General features: G+C 39.8%; 1 protein-coding gene across 7 annotated transcripts in view; it reads left to right on the forward strand.

Moving 5' to 3' along the window:
• DPYS (dihydropyrimidinase) overlaps positions 1 to 11,932 on the forward strand; it is an 87,430-nt gene that overhangs the window by 39,445 nt on the left and 36,053 nt on the right. For 3 of the 7 annotated variants that reach the window (XM_050800697.1, XM_050800698.1, XM_050800699.1), the window contains exon 7: positions 3,480 to 3,622. In XM_050800697.1, the coding sequence (XP_050656654.1) occupies positions 3,480 to 3,622 (143 nt within the window). Of the gene's footprint in view, positions 1 to 3,479; positions 3,623 to 5,339; positions 5,396 to 7,018; positions 8,839 to 11,932 lie in introns of all 7 variants that reach the window. The other 4 variants (XR_007728137.1, XR_007728138.1, XR_007728139.1 and 1 more) reach the window with 3 other exon arrangements.

The raw sequence follows: 11,932 nt of genomic DNA on the forward strand, positions 1-11,932 counted from the left end.
GATACGAGGAATGCAGTACTATCACCTCTGCCACCATTCCATCCCTCAGTATAGCATCAGCAAAGAAATAATCTCTGCATAGTTTATTTTAGTTTAGAGGATGCATCGCACCATTTTGCAGAGACATTAGGAGATGAATTAAGATTGCATACAAAGAGGGTTATTCTTGAATTCTCTGAAAAGGCATAGCCCTTCTGCTTGATTTCTCATGCTCTTGAATTCCAATGCCTCATGTGTCATTGGCACAAATACTTGAAATGATAAAAAATACACAAAGGGGTTGGGTGCGGTGGCTCACACTTTTAATCCCAGCACTTTGGTAGGCCAAGGCGGGTGCATCACTTGAGGTCAGGAGTTCAAGACCAACCTGCTAACACGGTGAAACCCTGTCTCTACTAAAAATACGAAAGTTAGCCGGGCATGGTGGCACGAGCCTGTAATCGCAGCTACTCAGGAGGCTGAGACAGGAGAATCGCTTGAATTCGTGAGGCAGAGGTTGCGGTGAGTCAAGATGGCACCATTGCACTTCAACCTGGGGCAACAGAGTGAGACTCCATCACACACACACACACGAAAATACACGAAAGGTATTCATTATGCTTATACCTCCTTGTCATGAAATCTTTGTCGATGTCAGTTGTTTTTTTTTTTTTTTTTTTTTTTGACGGAGTCTCACTCTGTTGCCAGGCTGGAGTGCAGTGGTGTATTCTCAGCTCACTGTAACCTCTGACTCCCAGGTTCAAGTGATTCTCCTGCCTCAGCCTCCCAAGTAGCTGGGATTACAGATGTGCGCCACCATGACCAGCAAATTTTTGTATTTTTAATAGAGAGGGGGTTTCACCATGTTGGCCAGGCTGGTTTCAAATTCCTGACCTCAAGTGATCCACCTGCCTCGGCCTCCCAAAGTGTTGGGATTGACAGGCGTGAGCCACCATGCCCAGCCTGATGTCACTTCTTAAAGGACCCTTGGATATCATATTTTTAAATTGCTGTATGAAGTCACAAAAGTAATAATTTAAAGTCTGGAAACAAAATGTAAATGCTCATGACTAGAACATTTCTCCCTAAGGATGGAGAAGAATCACATAACTAAATGTCTGTGTGTTAACTTGTCCAGCCAGTTGACATGTGGAGCTGTGAAGACCAGCAGAGGGGACTTGCCTGGGTAGATTTCTGGTCCCCAGTGTCATGCCCTTCTTACCCATCTCCTAGGATGCCTCCCTTGAATGACACATTAATTACATCTCACACTTCAGAATCCTCTTCAATTGCCTTTACCCTACACATACCACCTACTTCTAACTCTAATGAATTATTCACCAAGTCTTGTCAATTTTATTTCCAAAGTGTCTCCTTATTTCTTTCTTCATTGCTGCCATTCTAGTTGGAGGCTCATATTTTGTTTGGACCTTTGCAGTAATCTCACAGCTGGTCCCCATCTCTAGGGTCTCACTTGCTACAATGTATTCTTTACTCCAGTACAAGAACTCTTGTTCTGTACTGAGAACAGCTGACAATGCTTTTATTATTATTTTTACAGTATTATAGAGGGAGGATAGGTTTCGAATGGGAGTTCTCATTCAAAAATAAAGTTCTGTTTGTGCTATTGTTCTCTTAAAAACCCTTTACTTGTCTCCATTACTTAGTGGATGATAGTTGAATCATTAACTTACAATTAGATCTTCAAAGCATCTCTATAGCCCCATCTTCTGCTGATTATTTTCCTTACCCCCTCTTCCTCCACCCCAACTCTAACCATCCCCGACGACTTCTCTTCACTCAGATTTTCTTGATAACAGTTCAACCTTCCACTTGAACTTCTGTTATTACAATGAATATCTTTATTATAGCAGGTTTTCATCATCCATATAGTTCCCTGGTATATAAATGGCTTTACAGTGACTGAATAGTTCTTCATAATATATAGGAAACCATGTCATTTTATGAAACATTAGTATGGTTTACTTATGGAAATATTACTTTCAGGGCATGGTTCTTAGTGATTTTTAAGGCAAGCACTCTTTGGTAATTAAATAAACCTTAAGTACCCTCTTACCATGTAAATAGGGATAAACTCCTAACACTTTTAAATTTTATTTTAGAGGAGCCACATCCCTTTGAATTCTGTCCATATTAAAATCTCTTGCAATAGACTATCCATAATTGTTGGTTTGTGCAAAACTTCAATTGCATAAAATTGAACCTCTTGAGTTGATTTTTTTATCTTTTCAAAAGGATTGCATCTGGGTGTGGTGGCTTATGACTGTAATCCTAACACTTTGGGGAGGCTAAGGCAGGTGGGTTGCCTCAGCCTCCTGAAGTGTTAGGATTACAGTTCCAGATCAGCCTGGGCAACATGGTGAAACCCCATCTCTACAAAAAATTAGCCAGGCATGGTGAGGCATACCATACCACGTAGTCCCAGCTATTAGGTTGGTGCAAAAGTAATTGCAGTTTTTGCCATTAAAAGTGATGGCAAAACTGTGATTACTTTTGCACCAACCTAATGCTTGGGAGGCAGAAGGGGGAGGATCACCTAAGCCAAGGGAGGTTAAAGCTGCAGTGAGCCATGATCACGCCACTGCATTCCAGCCTGGGCAACAGAGTGAGACCATGTCTCAAAACAAAAACTGAAAAAAAAAGGATTGTCACCTGATTCAGAAGTGTTGGCCCCTATCCTCACTCTATAATATTCTTTAAAAAATAATAAAAGCATTGCCAACTGATTTAAAAATGTTGTCAGCCAGGTGCAGTGGCTCACGCCTGTAATCCCAACACTTTGGGAGGCCAAGGAGGGTGGATCACCTGTGGTCAGGAGTTGGAGACCAGCCTGGCCAACATGGTGAAACCCATCTCTACTAAATACAAAAAATTAGCCATGTGTGGTGGCGCATGCCTGTAATCCCAGCTACTTGGGAGGCTGAGGCAGGAGAATCACTTGAACCTGGGAGATGGAGGTTGCAGTGAGCCAAGATCGCACCATTGCACTCCAGCCTGGGCAATGACAGTGAAATTCCGTCTCCAAAAAAAAAAAAAAAAAAAAAAAAATCACCTATTCTCACTCTATATTATTCTATCTAATGTCTACATGATTATCTCATAAATCTTAGGTCTGTAATAAATAAGCCAGATCATAAATGTGGTATTGTCAAACTTTAAATGAGAATCGAAAATACCATTACCAAAATCTAGCTGTCACTTATACCAATTTTTGTGATTCTAGGATGAATGGGAAGAATTAGTGTGGATGCTAATTAATGGGGTTTTTGAAAAGTCATCTTCAGGCTTCCATATGTTACCCCATCGTCTCCATCATTAGCATTATGACTGTTTAATACTTATCAGCATCCTCAGATGCTCCACGATATAAGAAATTAGGTGTAGTTCTGTTTGTTTAAGAGATGCATGTCTTGTCATTTTATTGATAGGATACTTTTTAGTATTTGATCATTAGAATGATTCTTTGAATTGCTTTACAGCACAGTGGTAAAATGGATGAAAACAGATTTGTGGCAGTTACCAGCACAAATGCAGCCAAAATCTTTAATCTCTATCCAAGAAAAGGAAGAATAGCTGTAGGATCAGATGCTGACATTGTTATTTGGGACCCAAAAGCCACAAGGTAAGTCTAAGTTCTTGTATTCCTTGGCTTCATCGTGGAGAAAATGCACTAACTTGCAAAGAAATAATGCTTTGGCATTAATCGGCCATTTCTCCTTAGATGACTTCTTTAGCTGTGCTCAGGTACTTTGAGCCTGTACACAAGATAAAGGTTTTGATGTGCAAATATTCCTTTGTTTTTCTTGGCATAGAGGATGCAGAAATTGTGTTGCATTCTCTGACAATGGATCTGTATATAAAACCAATATGAATTTACCATTTCAGTGCCTGGCAAATGCCCGAGTTCACATGGAAGAAAGGTACAGAGTGACGAAGGAAATAAAAGGCTTAGTTTGAAAAGGGTTGAATTGAAAACTCAAAATAATTACAGCCTTTTTAAAGCTTTCAGATAGAAAAATTCCAGCACAAAGGATGTCACTTTCAGTTAGCCAAATTTTCCAGTTGAGTTCATCTTCAGCCTGTCATTCCTAGTAGATTCCAGCTTTTTGTTTCCAATTTCCATAATTCTATGTTAATATTGCAGGTCTGGCAAATTCCACCAACTCAGGAAAGCAGTCAATAGAGGCTGGAGCTCTGTTATTGTCTCCTTATAGGACGTTAGCACAGGCAACACCTGCAGCCTAATTTGTGTTTTTCATGTACTTTGCAGTTGTAGTGGAGAAAATCCCATTAAATGCTTTAATAATCTGTATGTATGTGCACTCGCATGGACTTCTGCCTCCTTGTACAGGCATTTATTCAAAGTCTATTAGGGTTTTTATTGTAGTAAGAAAAAAAAGTCTACAGTTTCTTGGGCTAATATTGTCACAAAGGCCCAGCTTCAATTGAAGTGCTCCTGGGTTACCTTTGGGAAAACAATGATCATTTGAAGCACTAAGGTACCATCACTGTAAGCCTGAAAACAAGCCGCAGATATTCCTACAGAAAATCCTCGTTTTTTTCCACTTGACACTCTCTGGGCACCCACTTTTCGCACTCAGGGACCAGTTCACATGGCTGGCAGGCCGTAGTCATAGCAAGCAAGCAGCCTTCAGTTAAACACTTCAGCATATCACCTCATCGCTGGTTAAGATCCATGCAGTGCCCTAAAGGGTGGTATACACATCTTATTTACATAAATATCTTAAGATAACAACAAGACACGGTTCAAGGTCTTTCTTAGGTTAATAAGGAACTATTGCCCATTTAAGGACTAAATATCTGGTTGCATACAAAATAGTTACATGCAAAATGAAGACAAGCAAAACCAAATGTAGGCAGCTTCTCTACAAGGCTAGAAAAATTGTGCTTGGAAAGGCAATGGAAAAAAAATTGCTTGGATTTTGATTGCTCTGTGGCTGAAATGAGCATGCTGTGTTTAGAGAACTCTTGATATTTAAAGTATCACTCTACAGAGGGCTGCTGTCCACCCAGCAGGGGCCTGCCCAGGGCCATCTTGGCTGTAATTCAAACCATTTAGGCTGCTTCAAGGGCTGGGCTCAGGCAGACCTTTTGAAATAACTTGTGGCTTAAGGAGATCGTGAGCTTTAATCTGAAAACCTAGAAATTTTCAAAAGGGAGAAAACTATTCTGTGAAAGAAATATTTGTGGAAAATGATGCTTTTGAAGCATAACATCAGGGAACATCATACTAATGTTAATCATCAGTAATAATCTGTATGTCACAGCTCTCAGTGGGTTTTTTAAATGTTTTGGTGTCTTAAATGTGATTTTACCAGGAGAGACAGCTACTGATGACCTTATGACAATGAGAAAACTGGAGCTGTGCAACAGCGTAAGTGACAGGTTTGCTATGAGAACCCTGACCTAGTGACTTCGACTTCATAAACTTGGGTGATTTTTCATGAGATTCAGTACCATGTTGTCTGCTGACAGCAAAGCAGAGCACTTTATAATGTTCTTGATTTTTCATATTCCATTTTGTCTTCCAATCAGGTGGGCCAATAACTAAAAGCATTTTTGGATTTGATTTCATTCTCTGTCATTCTTTATCAAAGGTGAGGGAAAAAATGAAAACACTTTATTGTGTGGTGAGACTCTCCAGTCTAATTCTTAATAATATGGAGAATCTCAGGAGGCCATTCGATGCGCTTCTTCTTTTGAATCCTCCACCTGAGTATCTCCAACAGGGCCCAGCCTGGCGAGCCCTCATCTGCCGTTTTAATTTCTAGGGATGACACCAGCTCAGGGGTAGAGCACTGTCTTCCCTAGACAACTGGACAAAGAGAGATGACCTGAACTCAAGGTTGTGAATAATTCACTTTATTTACCACATATTGCTGCCTGGAGGGTATTTATAGGCTGCGATTATGTCTCTTTGAGTCATGTTTTTAGACTATATAAATTTAGACCGCTTTCTCACAAGTTTTGCTACTAATTTCTATAACATTGTCTTACCCTTCTTTTCCTATTCAGTTGTTTCAGAATAGCACATAATGATCCAGATGTGTAGATTTTTTTTTTAAAGGTCTATATATATTACCTGCTTAATTTCCCTCATTTCTAGTCTAAGAATAACTAACTTAAGGTCAAACTAAAAAGCTCCTATGTTTTTACATTTCTTTCCATCGCTTTCTCTTGTAAGTTCTTTCACGTTTTTTGTATGATTTCCATCCTTCACTTTATGAAGGACATTATTTATCGCATTAATGATCAAATTTATTTATCACAATAATGATAACAAAATTAAATATTAACGTTTTTGTAGATGTGTCTTTTGGGAGAAAGATACATATTCTGCATTATCTTACTAGCATGAAGCTTCTTTATCTGTGTGTGCTGATTGTGTACACCTCGGTGCCAGACATAAGGAAAACCAGCATAGCCCCAGAGCCTAATGTGTAGGTTCTGATCCCAGACCCATCAAAGGCCATTTAAAGTCTCTGAAAATCCACTCTCTCATGTGTAAAATGGGATCATTGAGAATTGTTATGCCTACCTCATAAAGTTTTGGTTAGAATCACATGAGATACATGTGAAAATGCTTTGTCAACTAAGAACGTGTTACACAAAGACAAGATATGTATTATTATGGTTATTTTCTATTTCTCTAGTTTGACTAGTTTCATTCTTTGCAGGACATTTTCATTTTTAGGTGTTCTCAGCTATTTTGCCTGTGGTGATCAGAAGGCAGATGAACCATGGGGTTCTATTTCTCTGACTCCAGATCCTTTTAAAAAGCTGGTGACCTTTTTGTTTTTCTTTTCTTGTTTTATTGTTTTTTTGAAAAGCGGAAAAATCTCAGGGTATATTGAATTGATTGAGCCTCCTTTGGATTTCTTTGACATATTTGACTTATTCTATATCTTGCTTCTTTAATCCTTTAATTTAACATTTTCCTCTAAACCATCATCAGAATAGTTTTGCACTATCATCATTCATTTTTTTTCAATTGCAGAATGTGGGAAAAAGGAGAGAAGGGGGCTGTTGAAGAGGAGGCTTCATAGAATAATGAATCTGGAAGAATTCAAGGAGAAAACACGTTTGTTGTCGTTCACATTAAGGGAGAGAGATTGTTTCAGAAACTGTATGCTGAGCCCTTATCTGGGTCGATCATAGCACCAGCTTTCTCTATTCTTGGCCTGGTTGTTATGAGAAAGTTGCTCATCTGGGCTGGCTGTTCCCGACCAAAATTTATGCTGATGACCTCAACTAGGACCTTTCTGAAGTGCAATAATATTTTTAGACTTTTCTAACTGTCCATGAATCATCCATAGCTTTCCACTGTCCTTAGACACTACCCCTACCATCGTCACCGTCTGCCTCTTCTCACCTTGCAGCCTGAGTTCTACTGAATCCCGCAAACCCACTTACAATCCTGTACCACAATCTGTCTTCCTTTTCTTTCTCATTAATATTCTTGAGGTCTAGTTCCATTTTTTAAAATAAATGTTTTATTTTAGAATATTTTAGATTTACAGAAAAGTTGCAAAGATAGTACAAGACAGTTCCTATGTACCCCATACTGGTTGCCACTATTATTATCTTACATTAGTATGGTACACTTGTCACAATTAATGAACCAAAACTGATATGTTATTATTAACTAGAATCCATACTTTATCATATTTCCTTAGTTTTTGCCTTTTTCCCCTTCCGGGATCCAATATTGCATTTAGTGGTCATGTGTCCTTAGGCTCCCCTGACTTGTGACAATTTCTCTGACTTTGTTTTTGATGACCTTGACAGTTTTGAGGAATATCGATCAGGTATTTTGTAGAATGGCCTCTGTTGTAATTTTCCTGATGTTTTTCTCATTATAAGCCTCTGGTTGTGGGTTTGGGGGAGGAAGATCACAGAAGTAAAGAACCATTGTCATCACATCGTATCAAAAGACATACTGTGAACACGACTTACCACTACTGGTGTTTACCTGGATGAACTGGCTGAGGTGGTATTTTCCAGGTTTCTCCACCATACAGCTGTTTCCCCCACCCCTTTCCATGTTGTATTTTCTGGAAGGAAGTTACCATGTACAGTCCATACTTAAGGAGTGAGGAGTTATGCTCTCGATTTTTGTTTTAATTGATCCTATATGACGTAGGCCTAGCTTGGTTCAGCATAGAGAAGAAGCACAATAAATGTTGAACAGGTGAATGAGAAGGATGCAGTCTTCCACACTGCATGGAAGATTGGCAGGACTAAGAAATAGCATAAATGAAAACTAGAAAGATTTTATTCAGCACCGGCTATGGTGAGAGGAAAAGTAAGAATAGCATCTTCCCATTTCATGCTTTTTACTTACTGCATGTGATCAATACATGACTGTGTTGAAAGAATGAATAGATAAAGATGAATTTAAGTAGAAAAGATTTATTACCAAGGAGAGGAGGAAGAACTGTCTCACTGGTCTTATTTTCTTTAAGTGCCCCTTCATATTTTAGGTTGGGAGCAATGAGTTTGTTAAGCAGAGCTCTTAGAAGAAATGAAGTCAAAAGAGTTACCTTTGTGTGCTCCTTCATTCACAAATTCCCTCTGCACAGGAGCACCTCGGCAAGCTGCAGGCTGAGGGTCAAGCTTATACAACAGCCACGCCCTGCTTTTAAGAAGCTGACAGTCTAGGAGAGGAGAGGAGATGTAAAGTCAAATATTCTCAGCCTAAGAAGGGATGGGTTAAGAATATCACACGAGAGGCAGAAACAAGATGCCTTAGAAGTTCAAAGAAGAAAGATCCTTGTGGAGTTAGAGCAGTCATCGACATGAAATCGTACGAGAAAGGTGAGTAGATAACGTGGCTCTCAAGACTAAACATGGAGGTGAGATAAACCAAGGCATTGATAGGGGGTTCCAGGAGGAAGCAGTTAAGGCTGGGGATTGCACCACAGAGAGAACAGGTTCAGGCTGTAGAAGGAAATGAGAAGGTGAAGAGGTTGTGGCTGTCTCCACTTTCAATTGTGTTTATCACAGACAGAGGCAATTTTAAATAGAGTTCACCTTGTAGAGAAGTGTTATTTAATCAAATGAATAAATGAATATATCTTTAGGGTTTTTTTTTTCTTCTTGTAATAAAGGCCTCCCTTTTAAATTTTACCTGCCTGATTTTAACATTAAATGCAGGCTGGTAATGTGCAGGCTTTTTGTCTCACCACAGCATTAGATATTGGCCCAAATTTTCCTACAAAATTTCCTCAAACGGTTTTAGCAAAAATAACTGCCCAGCCGACTCGTTAGTATCTAACAGGAAAGCAACATGCATTGTACCCTAGATGCTGAAGGGGGCGCCCACAGCCCACACTGAGCTCGGCTGGCTCCAACCAGGCCATTCGAGCTGCTGGTTATGCAAGAACAAGCCAGCCCCTGGAGAACGAATGCATTTGCTAATGATTTTTGGCTTCATGGTACACAGATGTTTTCGTTTTTAAAATTCTTGTTACTTATTAATGGCATGTAGACGTAAGTGTGCTTGCCACACAATCTGTAGCCTTAAAAATGGACCACGTTAGAGTTACCAGGGGAGACCAGTGGAAAGAAAAGCAGGGCAGCCATGCTTATTTTTTCCTTTTAAATCTGTAAAAAGCGAGATGATTCCAAGGTGAGGAATTTGACATATGGTGATGGATGGCAGGAGAGAATTGGGAGTGGGCGTAGTAGGGAAGGTTTGGACATCCTGATGAAAGATTACCTAAGACGTCACTAGCCTGTAAAAAGTTCCTGCAAAAATCAACTGCAATAGCTCTTCTGTGTCATTGCACAATAAAGAACAAACTGCATTTAGTGTAAAGGGAGCATTCACCTTTTTCGGAAATAAAAGAGCCTGCTGTATTCAGCTTGACGGCTCATTGAGCTGGTGTCTATTGCTTATGATGGAAGTATGTGTCCTACTGCTTCACTACTTGGGTCAAAGCTTCAAATTTAAGGACGTTTTCAGTTTCTGAATGTTTGACACATTTCTGTAGAAGATCTTGATACCTGGAGTCAGGGGAAGAAATCAGGAACATGCTTTTCATGTGATGTTAAAACAGAATCTTGTGGTGTCATGTGGTCAAGACGGAGATCAGGCAAATTGGCCAACTTGTTAAAAATCTTATTAGAGAGAGTGGCATGTCAGTTACTTGCAAGCCCATAGCTGCAGCAGTAACTCATGTTCTGGCAATTTAAAACTATCCTCGGAGCTTCAGTTCTTTGGTATTCATTAAATAGCACTTAGTTACTATGGTAACTGTCCCTTTTCAGTATTTATGAGCTACAGGGTATCTCACAGAATCTCAAGCACACAAACACACAGCTAACACATTGTGTGTACTGGAGCATTTAATGAAGACTTCTAGCTGGACCATATTCTGCAGAGCAGACATGTTTTCATTTATTATTTTTTAACTCAATTATGGCAGGCTTTGACCTTGAATACACCATTCTTGAAGGCATTGTGCCATCTTTCCTGCTTAATTTCCTTCCCTTTCTCATTGAAGATGGAGATAAATGAATTTAACTTTATATTCAGTGAAGAGTAATGGCTTGCAGCTTATGATGGTGCCCTTCTGGATTCTAGAGGGGGCCTTTTGTGTGAAATAAAGTGGGGGAAGAATAACTGTCATCCTTGGGTGGTAGGGATTGTAGGGCGTGGGGAGGGAGAAGAAAGGAGGAATCAGGTACCCTTTGGCAAAGAGTGATGGTTATGGCTTATTAGGATAGCTACATCACCAGTAATTGTCTCACAGAAGCTATGAGGCATTTTCCCTTGAAGTTGCACATTGTGTATCCTCTGACTCATTTGTGCATTATAATCCTCCTCCTCTTCCTCAAAGAAAGCGTGCGCACACACACACTCACATGCACGTCAGCACAGCAGCCTGGGTTCCTGCTTATAACAGTTGATCAGCCTGAAGATGCTGCTTTTCACGCCTGTTTCTGAGAGTGTCTGTCACTAATGCGCCTGCCACTCCCCACACCCACAAGCATCCCAGTGTGCATTGTGTGGGTCTTGTCCTGGGTGCATAAGTGGAAATGAATATGATTTATGCCATGATTTGTCACTGTGATGTCTTATAACACAACGTCAGGGCTGCAACATGTTGTCAGGGCTGCTGCCTAATGTGGTTCAGGTTGTGCTTTTGCACAGTTACAGGGGCACTCTTCACATCATCGTTACCACGGATATATGTGTATAGTTAGATAGCTAGATATAGATACAGGTAGTAACTATGCCAGTTTTCTAGCATATGATAGCAAAGCACCTTGAGGAACAAATGTCTTTTGCTAATCCACACAAAATCAAACCTGCCATCTGGGCTATTGGGGGAGCGGTACCATAGAGTGAAGAGAAAGGCTTTGGTGTTAAAGTCCTAGTCTGCCACTTATGAGCTGGGTATGACTTTGGGTATGTCATTTAATTTTTCTGAATTTCAATTTTTTTGTTTGTAAAATGGGCATGATAATGCTCTTTATTTCCTAGCTTTGTTGTGAGCTTTAAGGTCGTGTCATAAGATGCTTGGTGCATAGTCAGTGTTCAGTAGCACTTGGCATGTAGTAGGTGGTCAGTGGTAATAGATAATAGTAGTAGGTGGTCAGTTTGTGGAATGAGTGGGAGCTCTTATTAGCTATAGCTGTGAGTCAGAAATCTTTGTATAATGACTTAATTCAGACAGGACCAAAAGATATTAGAATTATATTTCATATAAAAACTCCGTCTCCCAGGTTTCTTGCACACCTTTAATTTTCACCACTAAATTTCAGAATGACTAAAATTAAGAAGCTTAGATGGATTGTTTTGGTTAAGAGAGCCTGAGCCTCCAGAACTGACACCTTTTAAAAATTATTAGCAGTGAAACTGTTCAAACAAACCTCCTAAGATTCATTTTGTGGCCTTCAGAAG

The sequence above is a fragment of the Macaca thibetana genome, chromosome 8 (genome assembly GCF_024542745.1).
Source record: "Macaca thibetana thibetana isolate TM-01 chromosome 8, ASM2454274v1, whole genome shotgun sequence".
NCBI classification, from domain to species: domain Eukaryota; kingdom Metazoa; phylum Chordata; class Mammalia; order Primates; family Cercopithecidae; genus Macaca; species Macaca thibetana.